This window comes from Pteropus medius, unplaced genomic scaffold (assembly GCF_902729225.1).
Source record: "Pteropus medius unplaced genomic scaffold, Ma_sr-lr_union100, whole genome shotgun sequence".
In the NCBI taxonomy this organism is placed as follows: Eukaryota; Metazoa; Chordata; class Mammalia; order Chiroptera; family Pteropodidae; genus Pteropus; species Pteropus medius.
Window position 1 is genome coordinate 5,431,007 of NW_024346667.1, and position 27,756 is coordinate 5,458,762.

The 27,756-nt window shown below is 44.6% G+C and overlaps 1 protein-coding gene, 1 non-coding gene and 1 pseudogene across 4 annotated transcripts in view; 2 read left to right on the forward strand and 1 right to left on the reverse strand.

Annotated features, from left to right (window-relative positions):
- Window positions 1–7,607: 7,607 nt before the first annotated feature.
- The window catches only part of TMEM131L (transmembrane 131 like), a 136,608-nt gene continuing 116,459 nt past the window's right edge, over window positions 7,608–27,756 (reverse strand). Inside the window, exons 26-35 of one of the 3 annotated variants that reach the window (XM_039875924.1) lie at window positions 26,826–26,974; window positions 20,498–20,622; window positions 17,520–17,686; window positions 16,305–16,490; window positions 15,069–15,147; window positions 13,836–13,918; window positions 11,869–11,989; window positions 10,702–10,790; window positions 8,960–9,099; window positions 7,608–8,019 (exon numbers count right to left, since the gene is read on the reverse strand). In XM_039875924.1, the coding sequence (XP_039731858.1) occupies window positions 7,744–8,019; window positions 8,960–9,099; window positions 10,702–10,790; window positions 11,869–11,989; window positions 13,836–13,918; window positions 15,069–15,147; window positions 16,305–16,490; window positions 17,520–17,686; window positions 20,498–20,622; window positions 26,826–26,974 (1,415 nt within the window). In that variant the 3' untranslated portion in view covers window positions 7,608–7,743. Of the gene's footprint in view, window positions 8,020–8,959; window positions 9,100–10,701; window positions 10,794–11,868; window positions 11,990–13,835; window positions 13,919–15,068; window positions 15,148–16,304; window positions 16,491–17,519; window positions 17,687–20,497; window positions 20,623–26,825; window positions 26,975–27,756 lie in introns of all 3 variants that reach the window. The other 2 variants (XM_039875923.1, XM_039875925.1) reach the window with 2 other exon arrangements.
- On the forward strand, window positions 14,728–14,846 carry LOC120613594 (5S ribosomal RNA). Its single transcript, XR_005655738.1, has one exon. It is a non-coding gene; the product is annotated as a 5S ribosomal RNA (ribosomal RNA).
- LOC120613551 (uncharacterized) lies at window positions 18,380–18,500 on the forward strand (annotated as a pseudogene).

Genomic DNA, 27,756 nt, shown 5'->3' on the forward strand with positions numbered 1-27,756 from the left:
GCGTCCATACCTTCAACGGGTGAAGGACTGCACAAATAGATATTTTTAGCAAGAGTAGTAGAATGAAAAGCCACAGGAAATTGTGGCCCCACCCTTATGGGTGGGGTGGTCTCAAATGTGCCATTCAGTGTTTCTGGGCCTCGGTCTCCTGGGAGTGTTAACTTTTTAAGGGGTTATTAAAAGAGTAAATTAGGTGGCAGAAGTGAAAAGTAATCTGTAAACTAAAATCACTCATTATTTTTATGCTTATAATTATTACTACTTTTCAGCATTGTAAGATGTAGTATCTCAATAGCCAATCTTCACCTGGCTGACTCCTGGCTGCTGGCTCAGCCTGGGTTTAATATCACATCAGAGAGCACGGTGGTCATGTTTCCACGTCCAGGTGATGAACTATCCCGGTTTCTTCAGGACAATCCTGGTTTCAGCCCTGAAAGTCTTACATCCTAGTCATTTCCTCAGTCCTGGGCCATTGGGGTGGCTGATGACCCAATATCCCTTCCTTCTAGTGGATGCTACAATGAACTACAAAGTACTGGTGAGGCAAAAACATGGATGCTCGTAAGTGCTTGTAAGTGCTACATCACTTCTAAGCTGTGTCATCTTAGGGAGGTCGCTCATTATTTCAAAATACAGAAAACATCTACTTCATATGATTTGTAGGTTCTCACCTCGGCAGGCACCCACTCCCCTCTTGGTCACCGTGTTCCATGTTATTAGCCTCCATTCTCTGCCTCAGACGTGCAGAGCTCACTCTCCCACTTTGCACTTCCTGTTCCCACTTTGTGGAAGGCCTGGCTATTCCCAGATGGGCTCTGTCTTGTCATTTAAGTCTCTGCTTACCTGTTACCTCCTCAGAGGGTCCTCCCTGGCCACTCATTCGGGAGCACCTCCCCCAACACTCCCAGACGCTCTGCCTACCCTTCGTTTTATCTCCTCCCTAACGCTAAATATGATCTGCAACTGTCTTGTTGAGGACAGGAGTCTGCAGCCTTCTAAAATGGCTCCCAAAGAGCCCCACTTCCTGCCGCTCATGCCCTTGTGTGACTCTCTCCCTGTGTGTGGGCAGGCCCTGTGGACTTGCTTCTAACAAACAGGCTATGGCAAAGTGGTGCAATGTCACTTCTGAATTATGCCCTAAAAGACTGACTTCCGTCTCCCTTTCTCAAGACTGAGTCTCATTTTCTCTCCTCTCCTCTCTCTGTCTCTCTCCTTTCCTCCCTCCCTCTTTCCCTTCACTCCCTCCCTCTCTCTCAGGTCTGTCCTGATTCCTGCCCATAGAAACTGTGAGATAATAAAGGCTGTGGTGTTAAGTCATTAGGATTTGGGGTATATCGATGCATTGGTCATTTCCTCCCCTAGAACGTTAGCCCCATGGCAGAAGGGACCACGCCCACCTTGCCCACTTTTGTAGCCCAGAGCAAAAAATCAACGTCTGGTACATAACAGATGCCCGGTTTTATTGAATGAGCAAACATGAGGGCACAGGCTACATACAAGGTATGTACGGATACATGAAATATATATTTGTTGAAATTGCATGATTTAGTGACCAATTAAAAGTAAAGAGGGTTAGGAAAACAGAGTGTCTGGGCTGACTTATTAACTGTCAAGTACATAGGCCCCTACTGTGGGCATGAAGATGTTGAATGAATAAGTGGTAAATGAACAAACTCAGGCATAGGTTTTGGTTAGGGACAGATTAAAAGTGATAAGCTTGGTGTTGACACATTGTGAAATGCCAGTAAAATGTCTAATAGGCATTCAGAAATGTCTGGCTTTTCACAGAATATTAAGTGAAGAAAGCAATTCCATAATCATGTGTATATCCTGTTTCTGTGAAAACACACACATACACACATGTCTGGAAGGAAACGTACGAAAATGTTAAGCGCTTCTCAGTGGGTGGTAGGATTATAGTGATTTTCATTTTTTCCTTTTGGCCATCCATATTTTCTACGACGACGGAACAAACAATAAAGGTATTCCCACTTAAAAAGCAAAGAAAGAGCCCGCAATAGATACAAAAGTCCGTCTTGTGTAAGACATTTGAAGGTTCAGGGGTGAAGGAGAGAACCCAGTGAGAGGAAGGAAGAAGAGACGGGACAGTGGTTGCTGTGGGCATAACTCCAGAGTCGTTTTTAAGCAAAATTTCTGGTTGGGTGGCAGAAAAGACATCTGGTGTTGACTTCCAGGAGCATGGCCACCTCCCACACGGCCAAGCTCCCTCCGCCTGGTTCTGACAGCCCTCGTTCTCGGACACATTTCTCAACCTGCCTTTCAAATCCATTTTCTGCCATCACACTGGCCTAGTCTCGATTTTTCTCGCACCTGCCTGTCTACTGCCTCCTGTAGCATCCAGCTTCCCCAGGCCCTGGAGACTATCTCACATTCAACAGCCAGCACGGTGTCCCACAGTTGTTTTGAACATCCTTCTCGTCTCAGCCAGGGAGTGAAACCACGAGCTTCAAGACTGCTTTGGCTTTTACCTCCTCCCCCGAAAGAACTTGATTAGAATTTTACTTTCCGTCAGGAGGCCACCACTTTACTTCCAATATAACCACTACCTATATTTCAAAGTTCTGCTTCGGAATTAATCCAACAATGACCCCTTTCATGGCTACCTGGGTTTCTACTAGTTCTAACTAGGCATACTAGTTTCTGGCCAACTGCTTTTGAATAGCTGTTCGGCAGTTGACGAGTATTTGTGCCTGCAATCTTAAATTTTATTTTTCTGAAAGGCAACACAGGGAGTGAACACTGGGTTTGCTAAGCCAGGCTGGGACATGAACCCCAGTCGCTGTGGCATGCACCTAGTTCCCCCAGTAGAGGGTGCGTACCAGGTACCACAGGAAATCAGCCCTCGATTTTGAGGAACTCCAGAGGCACAGCCCAGACAGCAGGTTTTTAAGTCAGACTGGCTCTCTAGGTCTTTTCTCCCAGGGGGAGGCCCAGGTCCTGCGAGGTGCCCTGGGGTTTGCACCAACACCTCTCCGAGTAGAGGAGGAATAGAGAAACTTTCATCAGTTTGAGTGTGGTTAAACACTAGTAGTGCTCAGCCACATCGGGCTCTCCTCTTTTCTGACACGTGAAAGCCTCCCTGCCCACCTGGCGAGTTCTTGCCAGCGGGCTGTGAGCGGAAGTGACGGGCCTACCTCACTGCAGGGGTGGAGCACAGAAGAGTGGGCTGAGTCCTCCAGGTACTTCCTTCTGTAGTGAAAAACACGGAGACCCCGTGTGGAAGTGGCAGTCACGAGGACAAAGTGGCCTGGATTGCTGAGTGACATCAGAGGACAGTTGTCTCGGCATGTCGTCTGGGCCTGTTTGGGGATCAATTTGTTATTGTAGCATAACCTAGCCTATCTCAACTAATACAGAAACAATTCCGGATTTTGACGCATTACTCTGACTTAATGATTTCTTTTTAATTAAATTGATTGGGGCGACTTTGGTTAATGAAATTATATGGGTTTCAAGTGTGCAATTCAATAATACATCACGTGGAAAGCAAACAAGTGGTTGGTTTCTCTTCAGAAGCTCTGTGGATCTAGACGACACGACGGACGGGCACCTGGCCTAACCCGGTACTGCTCCCTGCTTTCCTGGCGGGAATTGCTTTTAATATTGAATTCCAGACTGAGCGGTCCTTTGTCACTCCAGGGTGGTAGCCTATCTAATTCTGAGGTCACAGTGCTTGGTCTGTTCCTCCAATTTTTAAAAGGTTTTAAATAAGTTCTGCATCTATGGTGAATGAATAAACATATGATTAACCAGGTGAAATGACACTGGGTAAAGATTTTTTTGTTTCTAGAGTTTTCCTTTATATATACTACACACATTCTACGTACATAAAATATACATTCTATTTCACTGACATCTTCTCTGCATTCCAGTATGAGCACCAAATTGTTGAAATGTCTGGGTCACACTGAAATAACTATTTTGAAATGTTCATTTGAGTTTGCATAAATATTATATGCTTTTTAATTAAGTTGTATTTTAAAAGTGGCTCTAACGCTGCTTGTCCAGCATTTTGATTGTAAATATACCACCTTGCATTTTGTACGTTGGCTATGTGGGTATTTAAAGACATTCTTATGTGTGTTTAATCCTAGCCCAGGTAATTACTACATACCTCGTTTTATAGGATTTTTATTAGGGAATGCTTAAGTGAAAGTTTCACTTTGCCTTTGCCTTTAAATGATGTCCTGTTATATAGCATGAGGAAAATTTTATTAGGACTTTAGCATTTGTTTTTAACATACTTCTCCCCATTGTTAAATAAAATATACTTTCCCTTAAGATTTAATTAAAAGTTTTTTGGGGGAGGTGGAGTGATAATAGACAATACAAAAAAGATACAAAAAAGAAAATGAATTCAATCCCACGTCACCATCCACTGCCCCTACGGAATATGGGGCAGTGGGCGGCGATGTGGGATTGATTTCATTTTTTTTATCCTACTCTTTCGCTGCCTGTGTCATTCGAGGCTTCCTCATATTCCTAGTACATCCGTACGTACTATAATTGGAATATATTGTAGCACTTGTATTTCCAGCTCATCACCGTTCTAAACGTTGTGATGAATATGCTCGTATATCGTTTGTGCCAGGCAGAATAATGAGCCCTGCCACTCACCTCCTGGCCTTTTGTCAACTCGCTCCCTCTGGAATGGCGCGGGGACACCAGTGACAGTCATGTGCCGAATCCAGTGTTCGTGCTCTCCCGTCTGACCTGGCCCCCCAGCACTTGACACAACCGACCGCTCTGCTGCTCGCTTTCCTCCTACCTCACCAGCGACTCTTCTCCATCTGCTCTGCCACTGTCTCCTCCTTGGCTCTACTTCTAAACACGGGGGGCCCCACGCTCAGTCCTTACAATTCTTCTCCTCCCCGAGGCCTCATGCACGCACATTGCTTTAATAGGCTGAAGGTGACCCCGTGGACGTCTCCAGCTCTAAACTTTGCTGAGCTTCAGACTTGTAGGTGCGGCTACCTATGCGACTTCTCCACTTGGACACACAAGGTCTTTCGCACTGTCCGACTCGGACTTCGTGACTCCCCTGCTCCAACCAGACCCTCCCCAGACGCTCTTCCTCTCCGTCAGTCACATCTCTGACCCAGCCTGAAAAGCCCAAGCAGGGTGTTCGCCTTCCTATACCCCCGCAACCCCACCCTGTCACCCGGCATGCTCGCGGGCCGCACACCCTTCATCTACCTCCACTGAAGCAATGGCCTCCTAGTTGGTGTTCGTTACTCCTGCTCTCCCAATACCCTTTCTCCATTCAGCTGTCAGATTTCTTTGAAACTCAAATCAGATAACGTTCCATCTCTTAAAACGCTCCATCCTCTTTTTGGTTGCCTACAAGGCCTTAGGGAGGCGGCCTCTGTCCCATGCTATGGCCTCGCCCCTTTCCCTGCGGCCCTTGCTCCCTGGTCTCCTGCCCACGGGCCTTTGCTTAGAAAGCTTTGCCTGCTGACCTTGGCACAGCTGGCTCTTTCTTGTCGTTAAAGGATTTACAACCTCCGCAGACTTTCTTTGATCGCCCTGAAGTACCTACTGCCCCCTCCCCCCGGTTTAGCACATCACCATTTAATGGCCCTCAGAGCATGCACCAGCATCCAAAGCATTCTCGACTCTTTTGCTTGTTTCTTCCTTGTCACTCCTTCTCGCATGTGCCAGGGCAGCAGGACCTTGTCTGCCCTGTTCTCTGCTGTACCCGTGATTCCGGGGACAGGGCGTGGCTCCTAGAAGGCATTTAGTAAATATTTTAAATGAATAAAAACTTGCGGTTTCCCTATCATTGATTTTACCGAGGGCTAAAGATAATATCCCAGTTAATGTGACAATTTTTACTTTCTTTTGTGTAGAGTGGAAAAACTTGGGTTTCTCATGTTTTCCTGATGGGGAATTGAAGGATCAATGAAAGTAGGAAAGTAAATTAGATCAGTAATTATACTGAGTAGAACGCACATCTGTCTCATTGCTCTGCAGCAGGAAAGTTTTGATTTGATACTAAAAATGCTTTGCGGCTTTTCAAGTCGACCTAAATTATTTTTTTGTGGTAAAACATGTATAACACAAAACTTAACCATTTTAACTGTTTTTATGTGTCCAATTTAGTGACATGGAGCACATTCACATTATCATGCGACCATCACCACTATCCGTCTCCAGAACCTTCTCAAATATTCTCAAACTAAAACTATACACATGAAATACTAACTTCCCATTTCCTCTTCCCCTCATCCACCATCTCCTGCCTAAGAATCTGACTACAGGACGGACCTCACATAAGTGGAATCATGTGGTGTTTGTCCTTTGAGTGGCTTATTTCACTTAGCATGTTTTCATGGTACATCCATGTTGTGGCATATTAGAATTTCCTTCCTTTTCTGAAGCTGAATAATATCCCACTGCACGTATCATGTTTTCTTTACCCGTACACCCGTCGATGGGCATTTAGGTTGCTTCCAACTTTTGGCTGTGAATGATGCTGCTATGAACATGGGTGCAAATATCTGTTCGAGTCTCTGCTTTCAGTTCTTCTGGTTATATGTCTAGAACCTAAATTATTTTTTAACATTATTCAGTATTGTGGGGGTTGGGGGAGGTCTGCTTCACCCGAATCAGGGTTCTACCTCGGTGACCTGAGAAGTTCTAGCAGCTGCATGCTTGCAGGCGCTGCTTCTAGCAGGGCAGTCACAGGTTTCCAGTACCCCTGCCCGGCCTGTCCCTGCCCCCACCCACCCACGGCAAGAGAAACAAACTCAAAGCAAGCACACCTAGCAGGCCGCTCAAAAAAAATCCCACCTACTGAATTTCCAATGAAGATGAAACGAAATGTAAAAATAAGACATTTTTTATTAAAAGTTAAAAACTGTTTTCAAAGTTTACACATGCCAAAAAGGAATTCCACCATCGCACGGATTGCTAAAATCACTGACACGCGGGTACAAACCAGCACGGCGAACGTGCATCGGCCGGCCACCTCGCCCCACCGAGTGCTTGTATTTGGAGCAAAGCTGCTCCCCGAGAGGGAAGCCCAACACTTACCGATGTCCTTGCTGCTGGCACTGCCCCTGGCCGACCAGCCTGACGGCGGGCACGTCCGTGCCGTAACCGGCAGGAGGAGCAGTGCCAGGCTCCCTGCCTCACCCCGCAGCCGGGAAGGACCACCAGGGCCGGAGGGAGCTGCGGCTGCGCTCCGCCCTGAGCAGGGCCCATCCAGGCAGGTGACCAGCCGCTCGGTGGCACTTTCGCAGCCAGCGGTTCTCGATTCTGGCTGCACGTTACGATCGGTGGAGAAATTGGGGGGAAAAAAGATCCTGATAGCCCGAGCCACGAGTCGACGACAACAGAATCTCTGGGAACGGGACCTGGTCAGCTCCATTTGTTGCGAGCTCCCTGGGGGTTCCGATGCCAAAGGCGGCTCGGGGAACCGCGGCAGCCACGTGTTCCTCTGGCCTCACCTCCTCAGAAGTCTCCCTTGCTCTGAACACTGGGCATGTCTGACACACTTCTTGACTTATGACAAACGGATGCTTAGTTTCCACCACTGATGTGCGATGGGTTAAAACAACAACAAAAAAAATAAAGCACCCAGATTTCATTAAAAAAGTTTATTTCCATATAAAAGTGCCAAAATATCCACCAACGTCATCATCTATCTCAAGAACCAGTTTACGCTAGTCAGCAAAACACAAGCCTCTTTATTCACATTGTTTAAAAATCGAACTCTCCTCATACATTCCCACAGTAGCTCGAGTCTCTAGACAGTGGGAAATTTGCATTCCTGTTGGCCGTCGTAGTCCATATGTCCAGGTTCATGTAGGCACGAAAAGGGTTAAACCCCGGGTAGTATTCCTTGCACATGACCGCCTGGCTTTCCATGTGGGTCGAATGTTCCGTGGTGGGGTTGATGGGACAGCAATTTTCATACACATCGCTTTGAGGGGCCCAGATGGAACCAAAAAGTCCAGACATTGGAGATAAGCTTCGGGTGCTTGTGAGGTAGGGCTGGAGTATAAATGAGAAGGAAAATATATATGTATATAAATATTTTTAAAAATAAATAAATAAATAAAAGAAGCCTTAGAAAGGCAATGTCAAGGTTGAATATATACCAGTGGATTCCACAATGGTAGCCATCAAAGTTCCTGGAAAGTTATTCAACTATTCTCAACCACCTGGGTTGCTTCGACTCCATTTTTTATCAAACGGAGGGTTGTGAAATCCTCATCTAACTGGATAAACTTATTTCCAACCCAAGGAAGGACCCACAGGTCAACTGCCCTCTGTCAGAAAAAGTGCTGAGTAGATGTGAATGGGGCTGGGGGCGCTGGGCTTTTAATCACAGAGAAGTAGTCACAGGAAGGAATCCCTCCAGCCCTAGTCACCGACCACTGGCTGACCTCCCTGCAACTTTCATTCCATCTCTTATTAAGGATGGAAAGGTCACTCACACACAGTTGTGTCCCAGAAGGCTTCTGGGCCCAAATTCAATTTTATCTACAAACCATCATTCCTTGGTGGAGTTTGGAAGTGGCTAGAATGTCAATGTCGGCAAGCTGATGATGGGTTGGGTTCCTGCAGAGGGTGGCTAGCCTGAGCTTCTATGATCTAAAGTAGCAGTTCCCAACCTTTTTGGTACCAGGGACCAGTGGTCCTATGAGTATTTAATGCCTGATGATCTGAGGTGGAGCTGAGGCGGTGATGCTAGCGCTGGGGAGCGGCTGCAAATACAGATGAAGTTTCGCTTGCTCGCCTGCTGCTCACTCCTGCTGTGCAGCCTGGTTCCTAACAGGCCATGGACTGAGGAGACCCCTGATCTAAAGGACGCAAGCCAGGTTTTGGCTGATCCGAACCCAACTCGACAGCTAAGTGAGACCAGGACTAAAGAACCACAGAAAGAACGTGGAGTTGCCCAAGGTCACAGCACAGGACGGGCAGCACTGACCTGAGAGCTGATAAGACCAGCATGTCCCCAGGCAGTCGGTATGTTGGGTGGGGTGTTCCAGGTAGACTGTGAGTTGTGATCAATAAACTCTGTCTGAATTTCAGCAGGACAGGAGAAGCCATTGGGGTAATTCATGTTTTCTACAAAGAACAAGAGACACCAACATAGGTAAACATTAAAGTGAGACCTGAATTCTCTCAGCAAAAGTTTTCGAGGCCTTACTATATTAACGAGCTGAAGACAGGCATAAAATACTTACTCTGTGTGGACCAGGGGGATTGTTTCATTGTCAGTCAAGGTTAAAACTGTCTATCAGACACATCAGCTGGGAAGGCCTCAGTGAGGAAGTCTTCCTCTGGGCTTGATGTTCTGTATTTAATAATTTGATGGGAATCTTTCTAATATACAAAATACACTAAAATACTACTAAGGATTCGAATAGCATCAAGATTCTTACCAGTCCTTAAAATTTTCTTTTATTCCCTGTCATGCTACCCGCAGCCACCTGCACATATACCACATGCACTGATAAGAGCAAATCGAAACCAAGCGCTTCTTAGCTAGGATAATAAACACGAGCCTCAAGAGCATAGGAAGAAAGTCACCACAGCACCCTCTTGTGGTTAGCATGGAACAATGCATGTATGAAAATCCATATTAGCATAACGTCTACCATACCACTTATTCCTATCCCAGAAAAGGTGGCTCTGGTATGAGAAATCATATTGTAATGTACAATAAGAAAACTTTCCAGTTTATCAGGAAAATCTCATATCTCTTATTGTTTATTATCGCAGCTGACTGAGCCCAAGCATCTACAATTTTCCACCATTTCCCCGCAAAGCTCCTTTCCTTCCTTCTGCAGCACTGCTCAGGGGCAGAGGAGTCAGGACACGTTGAGGAAAAGATAAATAAATGGACTATTTCACATGGACTTCCCTGCCTAAAAAGAAGAGCCAACAATTAAAGCCCCAGCCTCCCAGTGGATTAATCCACAGTGGTGGAGTGGTAGGTCCACGTAAATGCAAACGACCCAATTCTCCTTGAAGGACTCAGTTGATCAGGGTTTTTTGGAGAAGCCCCCAGACACCCAGGTTTCCAGGGCTTTTCCAGGCCATAAAATTACATATGGCAGGATGCATGAGTGGACCCACACAAAGGCATTCAGCAGCCTCCTGGAAGGTCACTTGGAAGGCCGTTTGCTGTTAAAAAGCATGTCCTTAACAACAAAAATAAACGAGTGACAACAAAAACGGGTTCGGGGATACAGAGGACAGACTGGCTGGTGGTTGCGGCAGGTGGATGAGCGAAGGGGTTGAGAAGTACAAACTTCCAGTTACAAAACCAATAATTCGCGGGGATGCAAAATACAGCATGGTAACTACAGTTAACAATACTGCATTGCACATCTGAAAGTCACTCAGAGAGCAGATCTTAAACACTGTCATCGCGCGTAATAAAAGTTAGGAACCATGTATGGTGATGGATGTTCACGAAATAAAAGTTAGGAACCATGTATGGTGATGGATGTTCACAACACTTACAGTGATCATTCTGCAATACCTGCAAATATGCAATCATTATGTTGTACACCTGAAACTAATGTTATATATATCGATTATATCTAATTTTCCTTTTAAAGGGCACGTTCTTCTGCAGTTAGTGCCTTAAGTCTACAAACTTCCTGCTTTGATTTTCTGAGAATGAAAGCATGGCACTGGCATCATTCAGACAGCTTTTACCTTCTGGAAAGGCATTGTAATCGTTCAGCTCCAATGGACAGTACACACCGGGGAATTGGCCTTCGCAAGTTGCGCTCCAATCAATGAAACTGCTACGAAAAAAACAAGAGGTCTCCTTTCAGAAACAGGATGTCAACAGATCAAGTGAAGAAGGAAGAAAATGATTTTATTGCCCAGCATCCTAATCACTGCTGAGTCCTCAATTCTGAAAAATAAAAGATGTACCTTCCTTCTCAAGTCACAGAATCAGAGCCTTACTAACTAAACGTTCGTCACCAGTTAACATACCATGGAGGGACAGATGGCTCGAACCAGGAGCACAATTCCTGCATAACCAGGCTTGTTAAATTAAACCAGAGGCAGAATCTGAGGCTGTGGCTTTCTCAGCCCTGTGGAAGAACAACTGGTCTACCTTGGAGGGTCTTAGCTCACAACTGGAGGGCTGAAACACGTTCTGCCATTAAAAGGTCCACTTTCCAGTCAGAGCGAGGCCAGCACACACCGTAGGTAAAATCACAACTACAAAGACTATGATTCATGATACTTTGATCACGATTACAAACTGGATTCTGCTTATGGAAATAAGAAAGTAAACACAGCTGCAATAAGCTGAACTGCTCCCCCCACCAACCAACCAACCAACAAACCTTCAAATGGATTCTGTTGTTAAACCCAGATATCAACATTTTCTCAAGTCTTCATAATTCGATAACATATTAATATCCAATAGCAAATTTAAGACACTGCCATTGTATAACTATTTTTTAATACTCAAATCATTTGAGCTTTTAAAAATGTAAATATGTTCAAGATTAATACCAAGGAAAAGTGGAAATCTTTGCTCTGTGAGGGAGTAGGAATTATGAACGATTATTGTTTTCAATTTTGTCTCTGATATATTAACAGTACATCTTTTCAATTTTAAAAAGGAAAAGTAATGACACGGTCACCGGCCATATTACTTTCATCTCCTTTGGTGTTTCTCTCGTATCTGGTTTGCTATTTTCAAAGACACCACGATGTAACTCCAGGCAGGTGGTGGCAGCCAGCTAAGGTAGCCGGGGAAGGGAGCCTGGCTCACGGTTCTGTAGCTAACAGATGGGACTCAGATTCCCGCCACACGCCCACGGGCTAAGCAAGGCTGCAGTCCGCGAAGAGACCTTGTACCTGTTATGAACCGGGGGTGGTCCCTGCATCAGGCTGGGCACCGTGTTCTCCAGAGTGCAGTTGAAGCCGCCTGCCACACACATGGGCTGCGCGGGCCACAGGTCTCCAGGAGGGTAAAGACCTAAGGAAGAAAACAAGGCCTCTGGTCCCCTTCTTCCCCCTCAGCCCTCCCTGCAGGACCCAGCCACGTCCCTTCCCTCCAGACAACAGCCCCATGTCACACACACTGAACACGGCTGCCTTCCGGGCCCCTTCCAGGAGGGTTTTTCAGAATATAAAGTGGAAACAGAACATACTGCTTTAAGCTTTACTACAAGATCATTTTAATGACTCGACAAGCATTTGAGGGCCTGCTTTCTGCAAGGGCCTGCTATAAGACGCCAATGACACAGTAGCAAACGGTCTTACATACAAGTGAGCAGAGAAAGACAACAGACAACGGAAGTGAGAAGCAGAGCATGGCCGATAGTCTAAGTACCATGATGACAAACACGGGACAGTCGAAGGCCTCACTGAGGGGACATCTGATCCATCTGAGATGTGACTGAGGCTTTGGGAGGTGAATGCAGTAAAGGGACAGGAGGCAAGGAAGCAACTCTAACAAGGGATGGAGGAAGCGAGGCTGGGTGACAGTTAAAGCTCGCAGGTACGGGAGGTAACAGACCCCCCCAAAAAAAAGGGCAGGACCAATGCTTTGGAGACAGTAACTGAGAACAAAGTCACTTCTCTAGTGACTTTAGGGCCTAACCAAGGATTCTAACAGGTGATCAAAAGGTAAGTGCAGATTTTGACAAGGACAAGGTGAAAGGCACTGGAAATACACAGGCAGAGAAACGTAGACTGAGACACTAGATGACCTATAATTCCAAGTGACAACAAATACAAAGACGGAATGACATGTTAAGAAGTATCTATTTTGACATAGTTTTTGATTTCTCCCATTAACTGAATTTTCTATCAGCTCAAAGGAAAAGGGAGTACCATCTAAACCTCACCCAAATCCTGCCTCAGCCAAGTACTGACCTTAAGGGTTTTTTAAAATCGAAAATGTTTATTTTTCCTGGACTAGTTATTAGATCCAACTCACGAATAATTCATTTCTGTTCATAATTTGACAGCAATTCCAAAATGTATCCAGAGAACAACACAGAAGCCTTGTGCTTTCAGAGTTACCCTGCCCCAATGTGCAGAGCAGCTTCTGAATCAGCATAATTTACATAAGCAGAAGCAAGTATACGTACGAAAGCTAAACGGTGCCACGGAGAGTGAAATCAGGCTCACCCTGACTTAACTGGGAGACACAGACAAAGGCAAAGAAGGGTAAAGGAGAAACAAGAGAAGAAAAATGAGGGGGAACTGGAGTTGACCTCCCACAGAGTCCTAGGTGGGAGTGGGGCCTCCTTCCAACACACCCCCCATTTCTAGGCTCCTGGGCTGCGGTCCTCCCCCAGCTGGCAGAGGCCCACAGGAGCTGGGCTTCTGGTCTCAAGCCTGGTGCAGGCCTGAGGCTGGTCGCTGAGGCTGCGGAGCGAGTTAGCGGGCTTCTGAGCCAGGTCAGGTAGGAGAGGAGGGGAGAGGGAAAACTGAAGTAGGCTAAGATGTGGGGCCTGTACCCGTGGTACGCTCTCCATCTGGCCTCGCCACTGCCTTCTCGGACTGGGAAAGGTGAGTTAAACGAGTTAAACACAGCGGCTCCCCGCCCCCTCACCACCCCAGTAGAGGGGCCGCAGGAAGGAGCGCAGTGTCAGATCAGAGCAGAGGGGGCAGCTGAGGTCAGAGGCCCCTAACGATGCCAATCCAGAGGCAGGTCCCTTCCCGCTGCACAAAAGCCCAGTGACATGCCGACGAGGGTGATGGGGCAATGGCCCTGTTGCACCCAAACCGCTTGCCTTCTCAAACTTGCAGGCACACAGTGCAACACAGACACCTGGCTGGCATTTGGAGCAAGGATAAGGCACCTCACTCACCTTTGTCTTCCTCGAGGCCTGCAGGCCCGGCAGGAAGGCTGGGACAGGGAGCTTCTGCATACTGTGGGAGATTATGCACGTCTCTGCAGGAAACGAGAAAATGAAGATCTGCTGATTTTTTCTATACAAGGAAATACTGAAAGTGTATAACCAGGTCTGACTGAGTTTTTACAAGAATTCTTCCCCCAAGAAAAGTAGATACTAGAGACATAACGGCACCCAGCCAGGAAAGGGGTTGGGAAATATGAAATCCCCAGGATCCAGCAAAACAATTTTAACTTAGGTCACCTGCAGTTTCATATCTACCTGCCAGCAGCTGGTGGCAATTCTTAATCCCTGGTTTACTTTCTACCCCGAATGAAACCCGTTCACACAGAGCTTTCTTTGTCTCTGGCTGAGTTTTTTTTTTTTACTTCACAAACTCCCCAATTCAATTTTAATGACATCTTCCTGTCCTCTCAGAACATGGCCAGCGCCTAAGCAACCTAATTACGTTCCTCGGTCTGAAAGCCTCTCCCTTCTCGCAGACCCTCCTGTTCGCCCACTCAGTTAAAGGCTCTGGTTTTCTCTGTCCGACGCTGCAGCTGTCATCAGACCGTGCGACTGTAAACACGTGCTATCCATTAGGTTCTTGCGAAAGTTCCTAAATCGTCAATGCTTAACTTTATTTCAGATCCCAGCAAAGGGTTAATGATGTCCTTCCTTATAATAACTACTCTTTCTTCTTCCTGCGTTCAGGATGTGGGGTTTTCTAACTTGGTGACATTCCGGAAAGGACTGGTTAATACTGGAGACACCCTCACATGAACCATGTTCATTTGGAAGCATCCTGCTTGCTGAATTATTAGGAAAATCAGAGTTTACTTTCTCGCGTCCTTAAAAAGTTTTCGGGGTCTACAGCCATGCCACCCTGAACACGCCCGATCCCGTCTGATCTCGGAAGCTAAACAAGGTCGGGCCTGGTTAGTCCTTGGATGGGAGACCACCTAGGAAGACCAGGTGCTGTAGGTGTAAAACATTTTAAAAAATAAGGGATTGGAAGCTGAGAAGGTCCTTGCAGTCTGTGAGGTCAACCAAGGGTTGCCTCTCCTAAAAATAAATAAATAAATAAAAAGAATAATAAAAAAAAGTCTTCATACTGGAACCTGCAGAACCAAGTATAAAGAAGAAACATGCCGATAGAAAAAGCAGCACATAAAACCTACTGGAAAAGCTGGAAAGTTAAAATCTTACGTGGGATTGCAGATGTTATGACAAAGGTTCAAGGAGATGGGGGTTTCTGAAGGAAAGTTGTTTTGTGAAACAGCGTCTCCTGCACAAAAACAAAAAATTATCACAGACTTTTACACACATAATTCAACTACAGTATGTATTATAATGCAGATGGTTAATCTCATTAACTCCTACTGAGAGATTTATCTCTTTAAACTGATATTCACACATTCAGTGAATTAAAAAAAAATTTTTTTTTAAATAATTTATCTTTTCATTGAAGTCTTAATAAAACCCAAAACTTAAATGTATTAATCTTGTCTTAATAATGTTTTAATTATGGAGAAAAAGCTAAAACCGTTAACCATTTAAGTTTTTAATAGGGATTTTTCTGATGAAAGAAATTTTTCTATATACACACACATCCCTCAAGTTTATAAAAATAACTTTTGTTCATTGTAGGAAATCTATAAAAATAAACGAAAGTTTAAAGAAGAAAAATATGTCACCTGCAATTATACTACCATTATCAACATTCAGATATATTTATTTCCTTACCATCTCTTTTATGTGTGCATATATGTATAAAATTGGGGTCATACTTCATGTTTACTTTGCCTTTTTGGTCTTATATGCTATTGATTATATTAGGGACATTTTCCTGATACATAACCTTCAAATTTTTATCATCCTTCTGTCAGCCTTTCCCCTCCAAACAAAAGCGGTACTTCCATATTTTGTTAACGCTAACTACCGAATTTTTAAGACTGCATTAGCATCCTTAGAAAAGCCTTGTCTTCAGTAGTGGGTGGAGCTGTGCTCGGTGCAGGCCGTGAAAACCAAGCTTCCTCTGGCCAAGAAAGCCAGCCCCATTACCGACAGAATGCCGAGTGCCCACTTTCACTTATGTCCCTATGCTCTCAACGTGGGAGACAGTGTCCCCTGGAGGGGACAGGACTGGTTTGTTTCTTGGGAGTTGAGAAAATCTTATTTTTAGGCATGGTACACAGTGATAGACAGATCACAGTGAATCTCAGAGGTACTAGAGTTTTACGGGAGTCTGCAGAAAACAGTGGCTTCTACGGCTCCTGGGGGAGGGGCCTGATGATGCGAAAAGGCTGAGGCGGGTGGACTGAAGTCACATGGGCACTTCATTTAGGTTCCTGTGCTCTGGTCTCTCAGACGAGACCTTTTATAGGTGTCACTGCTGGTCGGAGGGGCCAGGGCACAGTGCCCAGGCTCGTCCCCAGGACCCACCGGCCGGCAGGGAGTGCCGAGGGCCCACCACGGGCTGCTTGTCCCCATCCGAGCTGCTGGTGCTGCTCCAGCTGCCCCAGCTGCCCCGGCTGGCACGCACGCTTCCCGAGGAGCTGCCGCAGTCCGAGCTGGACTCCGAGCAAGACTTCTCCGCACACTTCTGCCCGGGCTGCTGGAAGTAACCCTCTGCAGGAGGAAGAGAGCAGAGCTGAACCCATGCACGGGGGCCACGTTTCACCCAGTTTCAACCTGATGCCATTTCTAGTCAAGGGAGAGGCATGATCCTGAAGGCAAGGCTTAACTTTAACTTCAGTCAGCTACCCCTGCACATCTGATGAGTAATAATGGGTGTCTAAGAAACAGTGGGGGACAAGCTACGTCTCCTCTGCCTATGGGATGGGCAACAAAGCTTGTGAATACCAACGATAACCTTGGTCTAAAAATGGTCTGGGAATAACAAACACTCTTATCAAGAAAACTGAGGCTACTCTATTAACCGGAGATTTGTAGGTAACTTCCCCCTCTCTTTTATTAAGATACCTACTAAGAACTTCAAAGTATATATATGTGTGAGTGGGAAGAACCTCCACGAAGACCAAAACCAATACACGTGTCAAAGGAATGAACGAGAGAAGAAGACAGAAACCCATTCACTCTACCGGCCTGTGTGCTGCTGTGGACAGGTGTCTGGGACAGTGGGCGCTGGGCTGGAAAATTATACCCGCCCCCCGCCTTGTACCCAACATGTACCGCCAACTTCAGTGGCCCTTTATGTAGCCTCCTGCCATGCTCTGCCTTGCCCTGGACCTGGACCTAACACCCAGGGACGTGCCCAGCACTCCTTGGGGGGGACAGTGGCCTGGCTCTGCAAGAACCACCTGGCTCAGGTGTGTGAGAATAGCCACTGTTCTCACTTGTCTATTCTTTAGGACAAGCAACACTCGTTCCTTCGGCAATCTGCATGAGGACAGCTGACAAGGGCCAGATTTAGTGGAGGGGGGAGGGAGGAGGGGATGACACTAGAGGTTTGACCAGACTCCAAAGAATCAGCTTTCTCGTCTCATCCTGACACCTTTCCAGTTGGGCTTTAGTAAGCTAAGTTACCCAGAGAGTGATAATGGCATCAAGACACCACTTCTCTGGCACTGGATACTTCTTCGAGGAAACGAGTTCCAGCAGAAGCGCCACCATCCGGAGCTCGGCAGGCTTACACACCTGCCTCTCTCTGTGCAGCAGGTAAGCTCCTTCCAACACCAGCATCTGTTTTACACAGTTCTCCAGGGGTTTCCTCTCTACACCAGCTTCTTACATCGATGTCTCTGCTCAGTTCGGACCTTTCGAATTCACCGCACACAAGTTTTAATTCACTCTGTTCAGAAGGCCTGCAAGAGCCACAAAAAAATTACATCCGCATGTTATCATGCATCGACATACATATCGCTTTCCAGGAGACTCATTAGAGGTAAAAATATAAATCCGGGACAACTTGAGACTTCTTCAATTTGGGTCTGATGGGAGAAGATGGTGAGGAAAAGAGAGATACCTAAAAAAAAAGACTGTGCTCTTTTAGAACTAGGATTAATCTGCAGTTCACTTATTCTATTTTCGTGTTTTACAGTGAGAGGAATAAAACTCCACAGGGTTAAATGAATCACTCAGGGTCAACTGGCAAGTGGCAGGTCCAGGACCACAATGCAGGACGCCTGGCTTTTCTCGCTTGGTTTAGTGTAAAATATGATCCTCGACGGGTGAACCTGGGTACCCAGTGCTTAAGCCTCTTCTCATTCACTCATTTAGCAGACATTTGATGGGTGACTACCACGTGCCACGGTTAGGAAAGGTGCTGTGTCTACAAAGAATAAAGTTCTTCCCCCAAAGAGCTCACCGTCCAATAACGATCTCTCTCTTACTAGACCATGAACTCCTTGAGGGAAGAACTGTCACACGATTTTGTAAACGGTGACACAGAAACGTGGGAAGAAAGCTATGGGATACCTAGATAATTATCTCACACAGTCCAATTTCAGTCCTCATGTTCGGTTTGTAAGACTGCAGTTAAGAAGATCAAATATGTAGTCTACGGCCATGCCACCCTGAACACGCCTGATCCCATCTGATCTTGGAAGCGAAAAGCAGGGTTGGACCTGGTTAGTACCCGGATGGGAGACCACCTAGGGAGATCAGGCACTGTAGGCATAAAAAAATAAAAAATAAGGGATGGTAAGCTGACAAGGTCTTTGCAACCTGTGAGATCACCAAGGGTTGAACTAAAAAAAAAAAAATATCAAATATGTGAGATGCAGCACACAATGTTGCTGGTTTCCAACAGCTCAGGTAAAGAGCTGGAGCAAGACAAGAGCCAAGGAAACAGACAACCCACCAGCCTCCTCCTTCGTAAGCGTCATGTTCCTAAAACATGCCGATATGCTATAAGCCAGCGGAAAATTATATTTTAAGAACTTGTTTCTTCAGCATGTCAGAAATCTGCTTTTAAATATATATCGTAACAATGAATTGCTGAAATTCCACTCAGGTTCGTATCAGGAAAATATAAAACTTTAAAGTGACCTCATAAGTCAATCAAGTTTTTATGAAAATACACGTAAAATACAAGGGTTAAACTTCCTTTCTATAGGATACCGCATTGCAACTTTCAAATAATTTAGCCTAAGTAATTTTGGCCAAAATAAGGATAATTACCAATCAACGATCAGTACTGAGTATTAACAACAAGATAACAATAAGTATATTTCTTTTTTTCGTCTCTGCATTTTCCTGATTGTTCCCCGCGAGCTGGGGGCTGAGCGAGGGGCCGAACTGGACGTGAATATCCCTTTGGAGCTGCCTGACCTGCTCGGGGTGCCTGTGCCAACTGCAGGGGGGCTCATTATAGTGCTGAGTCCCAGAGTCTGAGCTCCAGATTGCCACTGCCTGGGGACCTAGGGACAGAGGCTGTGAACGGCACACATATCCTTCCCATTGGTGGGCTTCACCACAATGCGGGCTGTTCAGGGTTTCCTTCCAACAAGTATTCACGCAACAAGGTGGAACTGTCCCCACGCAAACCTGGAGCCACCAGAGAACAGCTGGATAGAACATAGCTAAATACCCAGCTGAGCTCACAAGGAAGAGAGCTCTCCAGATGTCACGACTCAAAAGAAGAAAAAGGCAGACTGGTGAGGATGGAGGGATTACTTGGATGGAGGGATTACTTGGTGGGAGGAAACAGGCTCTAAACACCCCGACAGCAGCATACAGAAGTCAAAGAGCTGGGACTAAGTCTCCTGAACTGGGGCCCTGGAAGGGGACACTGAGAGTGCAAAGGACACCTCCATCCACGCTCCAGGGAGGAAGAGGCAGGGGAGAGTGTCCGCTGGAGGCTCTCGGCTCATGAGTGTATTTGGCTGCTGTAGGTCTAACCTAAGGAATCAGAATTCAGAGACTCTCCCAACGGATGGACCTGGAGTCAGAACATACACACTACTGACCCGGAGAAAAAAGACCAAGCTGAGCAATTTACTTAAAATTAGACTGAGAGATTTCTGGAAACCCGGAAATATGGGATTCGCACATAAACACTACCCAGCTCCTTCATTTTACCGATGAGATAAGAGCTCAGGGAGACTAGGTGTCCACAGCAGAGTGACGGAAGCCTGGTTCCAGGTCCTTACCCTCACCCACGCTGGGGCTGCGAGCAAACCAGGTCACGTCTGAGCACCTCACTCCCTGCAGCTGCAAGAACCCACCTTCTGCAGCACTGACTGTGGGGGCTTCCCTGAGTGGTGACTAGTCACTTTCATTAGAACCCCGGATGGGTCGAGGTCAAGCTGGGAACAGGGTGCCTGCCTGTGTCCAGGGGTGCTCTGTGCTGCCTACTTCACTAATGCTCCTGCACTTCACAGGCAGAATGAAGGTCCTGGTGTAGATGTCTTATGCTTTTTCTCTAAAACCTCCCATAGCTTTTAGCGTTTTATAAAGTAAAAATCTGAAAAATCTGTTCGTAATAAATGAATAAATGAGAACGTAACCAGAAAACATTAATTTTAAGACCATACTTTTATCTCAAAAGACAAACACTCCTACACGATCTATTATCTGTATCTAACATGACAAAATTAAGGTTTAAATAGCTCAATGTAAAATCATAGAGTAAAAATAGATCAAAATTTTAAAGGGACTGTAAAATAACACACCTCAAGACCGGAGCAGAACCCCTTTTCTTGTTTTTTCTACACGTTCGATTTTTATTCCAATTTAAATTTTGTAAATTCCCTTCTTTCTTCTCCTGAAGCTTCTTCTTTCTATAAGGATCTTCTTGCTGAAAAGAAAAAAAGAAAATCTTTAGTTAAGGTTTAGACTAAATACACGTTTTAAAAAACCTCCCCATGATTGTCTTAAGGGTTTTGTATAGGAAAATCTGCTTGAGTTAATCTGGAAAATGCGAGGCGGGGGTGGGGGTTCTATGATTATTTTCTAAACTTTTGAAGACCAACTCTATAAGAATTCAGAACGTTCCAACGCTGGTGGAAACTGAGACATACATTTCTAGAGAGTTTGTTTTCGTTTCTCGTCTTTCTCTACCTCCCTCAACCTCCGTAAAAAGAAATAAATTGTTGCCTATAAAAATTCCTCAGGGGCAAAAAAGGAAAAACATCTGCTAGCAATTTATGGTCAGCTTGCTGTTAACTTCAGCAGCAATAAATCCTCCAACCTTCACCTGTTAATTTGGTATGTGCAATTCACATGAATTACTACCAAAGAAAAATCATGTAAAAACTCAACTTCGGAGTAATCTGTATATTTACGTTGTCGTTTGTTTATAGATGAACTTTAGGAAAACAGCCAAATCTCCATAGAATGCTCCAAACTAGTTTAAGCTTTTCAAGTAAATAAGGCAAGAATATGCTTGATGTTTCTTTAAGTGTGGTTCTGAAAAACTTAATTTAGCATGAGATACACATATATATTATATCTACAAATAATGTTTGTATGTATATCAATTTTATCTATTATATATCTATAAATTATATGCACTATACATGTTTGTGTACACACACATTATATATATCAATGTTTTGATATATAATTTTATATATATATAAAATCAATGTTTTCATTTGGGCTTTTTCCTCTTTTAAATGTCAGGCATGAACTGTAAACAGGCCTAAGGGGAGGAGGCTTCCTCTGTCCTTTAAAATTTTAAAGTAGCTCATGTCTTTAAAGCCGTCTAACATAGACTCTTTCTCTTCTTTCTACCAGGCTGCCCCCTTTAATGCAGAGGCACTGTCAGCAGGGCGTGGGGATGGGGGTGGGGTGGAGTTGGGGCTGGGAGCTCACGTTTTGAGATCCTTGAGCTTAGGGTGTGAGCTTAGGGTGTCAGGTCTTCTCAGGAGGAAAATGGCTGCTCTGGGGACCTCACAGTAAATGCCTGAGCTCAGAGAGTCTTATTCCTATCGAGCCCTAGGATTCCCATTTCGTAAAGGACCAAGAGTGGCTCATTTGTCCTTCGTTTCAGAAGTTTGGTCCAGAAATCAGAATAGGAATCCATGAGGTTCAAACACACACTTGAGTACCACATACATGACTTGGAATAAGAAGAAAAGGTTTCAGATGATTGTGTGTTACATGCCTGGGGTGTCCGAAGCCTCAAGAATCTAGTAAAGCAATATGCTTACTACAATAAACAGACTCTAGAAATAAAGTGAAATTGTAACTGTATAGGTGCTGGAATTATGGGATTTTTGCTTTCTTCTTTATACTCCTTTATTTCCCCGCCCCAATAAGTACGTATTAACTTTTTCCTGATCCTGAAGGTATTTTTATTTATTTATTTATTTTGAAAGGTATTTTTAAAAACATGCAAAGCTCTATTCTACAGGGTCTGATACTAATCGCTTAAGTTTCATATTAAACGGCACATTACAGACAAATGATCAGACAGACATGCTCCAAAGTTATCCATTAGATACATACATGTTTAGTCATGTATTGTTCCTTGTGTGTTCCTAACTTTGGGGGCACATTCTCTGCTCCCCTGTTCCACCCTGTCCACCTAAGGACCAAGGGAGGCTTTTCAACTCAGCACGTTCTTGAGCCTTTCTCTGTTCCTTCAGGGTCACACACAAATAAAGGACCAGTCTCTAACTGGAGTCAAAGAAGAGTCGTGAGCTAGCTGGTCAGCAGTCACTCTGACACCTTTCTCAACTCAACCTGGTGAGAGCTGTCGTCACATGCAAACAAGAGGGCTCGAATCCGAGGACCACAGAGACAGAGGAGTGGGGCCTAGCGCTCAGAAGCATCACCGCCTCTGAATATGCTGAAGAGTGGACGTGAGGAGTGCTGGCCAGGCTGGATTCAGAGGTGTGAGTGGAAAGACCAAGAGGCAGTGTCCATGAGCAAACACAGGAGGGGACTAAAGAGTATTGACAAGAGAAGCAAAAGATAGAGGACACAATGAGGAATAAAAAACTGATGAACAGCGCGCACGCGCGTGAGAGAGAGAGAGAGAGAGAGAGGAAGAATAAAGGGACAGTCTGGGTCTTTGCTCTCCAGTAAATAGGGTGGCACATATGGGGAGGCAGGACTAACCAAGAAACTGAAGGAGTCCAGGTAGAGCGACAGCTAAGACAACTCTCTGAGACCAAACCGCCTGCTTTGAATCTCACTCGTGCCTACTAGCTGTGTAATCTTGGGCAAGTTACTCAGCCTCTCTTTGCCTCAGTTTCCCGAGTCTTTCTCAAAAGGCTATTGTGAGGATTAAACTATCTGACACATAGTAAGCAGCTTTTTAGAAGACTTAGCTATTACCATCATTATTACTGAATTACTTAAACTAGCTAAGTTCTCTGACCTCCCTGATAGAATGGACAATTTAATTGATTGCTGGGTAAGGAAATAAGATTTCCTAAGCTCTAATAAAAGCAAAGGAAGAAAATCAAAGAAGTCACAGACTGACTGCACAAAGCCATTCTTAACGTAAAAGCAAATAAAAATAAGATGGAAAAGGCAAACTAAGAAAACATGTGACACTATTTGATAGACAAAGAATTAATTCCTTTACTTATGTCCTGACAGAAAAAAAACAACACTAACATTCAATAGAAAAGTGGGCAAGAAGGACATGAAATACAAATTCACAAAAGAAATATAAAAAGCCAAAAAAGTGAAGCGTTCATCCAAAATATTTAATAATAAAGTATGTTTTTAGTAATGGTAAATTTAGACGAGCCTGTATCTCATCTTTCCAGTTTGGTTTAAAAAACCTCAAGTATGTTTACATTGCATGTTTATGCCCTCGAACACTAGGAAAGGGCCGGGGAGGCGGTACTGTGAACAGTGTCTGCCTCTGAGCAGCAGGAGTGAAACCGGATTAGACATTTACTTCTTAATTTATAAAAAAAAAAAAAAAAAAAAAATTAAAAAAATTTTTCAGTGGTAGATTTGATGGATAATTTACTTGTTTTTCAGAATTTTACAAAAAAAAAAAAAAAATGAAATGAAGGAAAATGCTCCCCTTCCCCTACTAAGAGATGGAAAGTGAAATGAAAAACAAAACACAATTGTTCACCTCTCACATTGACCAAGATTTTGCCAAAAAAACGGTGCTGCTGAGCCCAGAGTGAAACCAGCGTCCTCATACACCATGCATGGGAACGTAAATTACTACCCCCTTTCCGGAAAACAGTCTGGGGGTACACATGAAGGTCCTTAAACAGCTGATACCCTTGCATTTTATTTCTAGAAATCTAGAAGAACATATCAGGTCCATAGGCAAGACGTCAAGACAAAACAGTTCATCACAGTGTTATTTTTTATGAAGATAAAAAGTTGCGAACAACTGTAATGTCCAACTGCAGGGGAATGGCTTAGATTAGGGCATCGTTAAATGATGGAATGCTGTGTGACCACTGAAAATAAAGTTCCCCATCCATTCCAACATAAGGAAATTTAGAATTACAACATTATAACAAAGCTACATACATACAGTGAATCGTCACTGAGTTTTTAAAAATTTGCATACAAAAGGAGAATATAGAAAAAGGTGAAAAGTGGTTCGTTTTGGATAGATCTTTTCCCTTCGTATGCTTCTATAATAATTACGAGTGCCTTTTCTAAGGGAAAAAAATCGGCTTAAAAGAAAATAAACAGCTAAGGCTAGGGTCAAAATCTGGTTTGTGGCTCCCAAACCTGGGCTTCAACCTTCTTTGCCAATAAATCTAGAGGAATGTTCCCCACACACTATACAGATTTATATAATTTTCTAAGCTGCAAAATTAGGCCCTAAGAATGTACGGAAAAAAACAAACACTGAGCAATGCACTTGGGAATGTGTTTACGGAGAATGATTTTCTCCAACGGAACAATGAAATGGAAGGTACCCACAAGCACAGGGTTTTAAAAAGGAGTCACAGAGCCTGCGGAGAAATGACAGGTGACAGCCACCCAAGCTGCACCATAAGATCCACGTTGGTTGACTAGGCGTACGGCCTTGAACCATGAAGCACAGCCTGAGTCCTCCAAACCCTTGGATCGCTGCATCCCCACTGCGAGCTAGCTGCCAGCACTAGGGGCAGACGTCTGTCCTGTACGAGCTCACAGACCAGAAAAGGAAGCAGGAACACACACAATGACTGGGACCCAGCGCAAGACATGCATGAGCTCCAAGGAGAGGGATAAGAGACAAAAGACAAATAACTTGAATAAATTAAGAAAACAGCCTTGTCCAAGGGCACACGTGTACAGCACTAGCTAGTCAGGGACCGGAGCTGAGGGCTGAGTTTGAGATGGGAGAATGGTGCCACCACAGGCGGCAGCTGGGTGCCAGCAACAGCACCACATGGCACCGTTCCTCTGGGCCACCTCTTCCTGTGGCCCGCAGACAGAGGGGACTCAGAATGCCTAGTTCCATCATCCCTCCCAGCACACAAGACTGCAGGGCTGTCAAGTCAGCACATCTCAGCATCGGGTTCTACTTCTTCGCTGGGCCACGCCAGAGTCTCTGAAGCCCATTCCTAACGGCATCCATCCCGCCCAGCCCCGATTCAACCACTGCTTCCGCTCCCGCAAGTACGCCCCGCCTTCGCCGTCTGGCCCCGCCTTCGCCGTCTGGCCCCGCCTTCGCCGTCTGGCCCCGCCTTCTGTGCATCTGCTGTACCTGCACCCTCAAGCCATCTGCAACTTCAACACCCCCAAGGTTCAGACTCAGGCCCTGGGTCTTCTCTCTACACGAACCTCAGAGAGCTCAGGGTCACCCCTGAGTTCTAATGTTCATGGAGACAACTCCCAAATCACAAGCTCCCGCCTGACTTGCTGTGGAAGCTCTGGCTCCTTACCTCCGTCTTCTACTGTCCACATCAAAAAGTCCCGCCGTCCCTTCTATCAGTTATGATCAGTCATCCCTATCGTGTCCTTGGCACTTATACTCATCAGCACTTAGTAAGTGCTGCTACTCTAAGAACTTATATTAACTCATTTAATCCTTACAACCCTATGAAGTAGGTAAGCTATTTTACATTAATATTTTTATATTATTTTTCTGATGAGGAAACTGGAATGTTAAGTAACTTGCCGAATGTCATCGAGCAAATAAGTCAAGAGCTGGATTATCTCGAATCCTTTCCTTCAGGTCAACAATTCAATTTTCAGCCACTGAATATGTAGTGTAGTGTCTTTATTTATTTACTTAGCTTTATAATACCTCTGATATACCAGTATATTAATTCGCCTTTAAAAGCTTATTTTATTGAATATATTATATAATGTGAAGTACTCTCAGAGTTTCCTTCAAGTCTCTGGATATGTTTTCAAGGTTGGGATCTTTATCTGTCTTCTCTATGTTCTAATCCTTTCCTTCATTTTTACTGCAACATGTTTGCATCGTTGAAATGCTATTTTTTTCACTGTGCTTGTGGTAATACACAGATAGCTCTGTTCTGATGTCGAGCAGGTAAATTCTCCCAAATACCTTCCCCGCCTGTCCATTTTCCTAGGTTCTGCTTTCTAAACTCTTTTCAGTAGCCTATCCTGGTGAGAAGGGAAAGAGCTAGCTGGAGCAGCATGAAAGCTCTGTTTTCTCTTTGGGGATTCTGTTGTACCAGGGCTGATGTACTCAAGGTATCAAGGCCGCCCTCGCCTATGGATTCTGGCGCTTATGCCTCTAACTCTGCAGGATTATGCTCTAAAAACAGATGCTGGGTAACGATCAGAGAGATCTGTGCTCTGGTCCTCTTCCACCATCTTACCCAGGAGCTATTTCCATTTGCCTAAGAACAGCTTCTCTTGAGAGTAAAAGCTATCTGACACCACTAAAAATTATTTTAGTCTCTCCTATATAAGGAGAAAATAAATAAAACTTTCCGAACACATCAAACTCACCAATAGTCAATGTGGATCCAAATGCACAACTGCTCTCTTTCAAAAGTATGAAATATACATGGACAGTTATTACACAGATATTTGCACGCTAAGCCCCCCAAATGGGTTTTGTTCTTTCCAACAGGCAAGAAAAAAGGGAGTACAGACCTCGACAGAAGGTATGTCCTGCTTCTCAGAACATATGTCTTCTTTAGATGCTCTGTGAATCTTCTTTTCTGAAGAAGACTTTGTGTCAACCTTTTTCAAATTTTCACAATTGTCTACTTCATTCTTGACAGGCACTTGCTGGTTATTCCCTTGAATAAATAAAAATCGTTCAATTTCTAGCTAAGTATTTCCATTCACACTCCCTATAGTTAAGTCTCTTTTCTACACCAAACAATCTCCTTTGATTTCATGAGATTTAGACTTAAGGATTGGTTTTGACATCCACAATGCTCTAGAAATTTATTTTGTTTACAGGTGAAAATGCACTTATATTGAGAGTTCTAAAAACAGTCTTTAAAAGAGGTCAAGAAAAAAGGCGGGCACGCCGGTATTCACAGTGACCATATTCATAAAAGCCAAAAGGCAGAAACAACCCAAAGGCCAACAGACACGTGCACTGATGAACAAAACGTAGTATACACACAATGATACCATTCGGCCTTAAAAATAAATTATTCTTGCACAATACTGTGAATATATGTAACACTACTAAATTGTACATTCGAAAATGATTAAAGTGGGGGAAAAAGAATGTACTTCTGACACATGCACCAACACGGATAGACCTTAAAGACAGTATGCTGAGCCAGACACAAAAAGACAAATACTGTATGATTCTACTTGTTTGAGGGACCTAGAAATTTCATAGAGATAAAAAGCAGAATGGTGGCCAGGGGCTTGGGGCGGCCCAGACGGTGATGCTTGTACAACAGTATGAATGTCCTTAAAGCCACTGAGCTTTATAATTTAAAATGGTAAATTTTATGTTATGTATATTTTACCACAATTTTCTAAAAAGTTGGGGAAGGAAGAGAAGGGTAAGGAGTTGGGTTCTGGTCATGACTCAGCCAATGGTGGACGCCCACCTGCC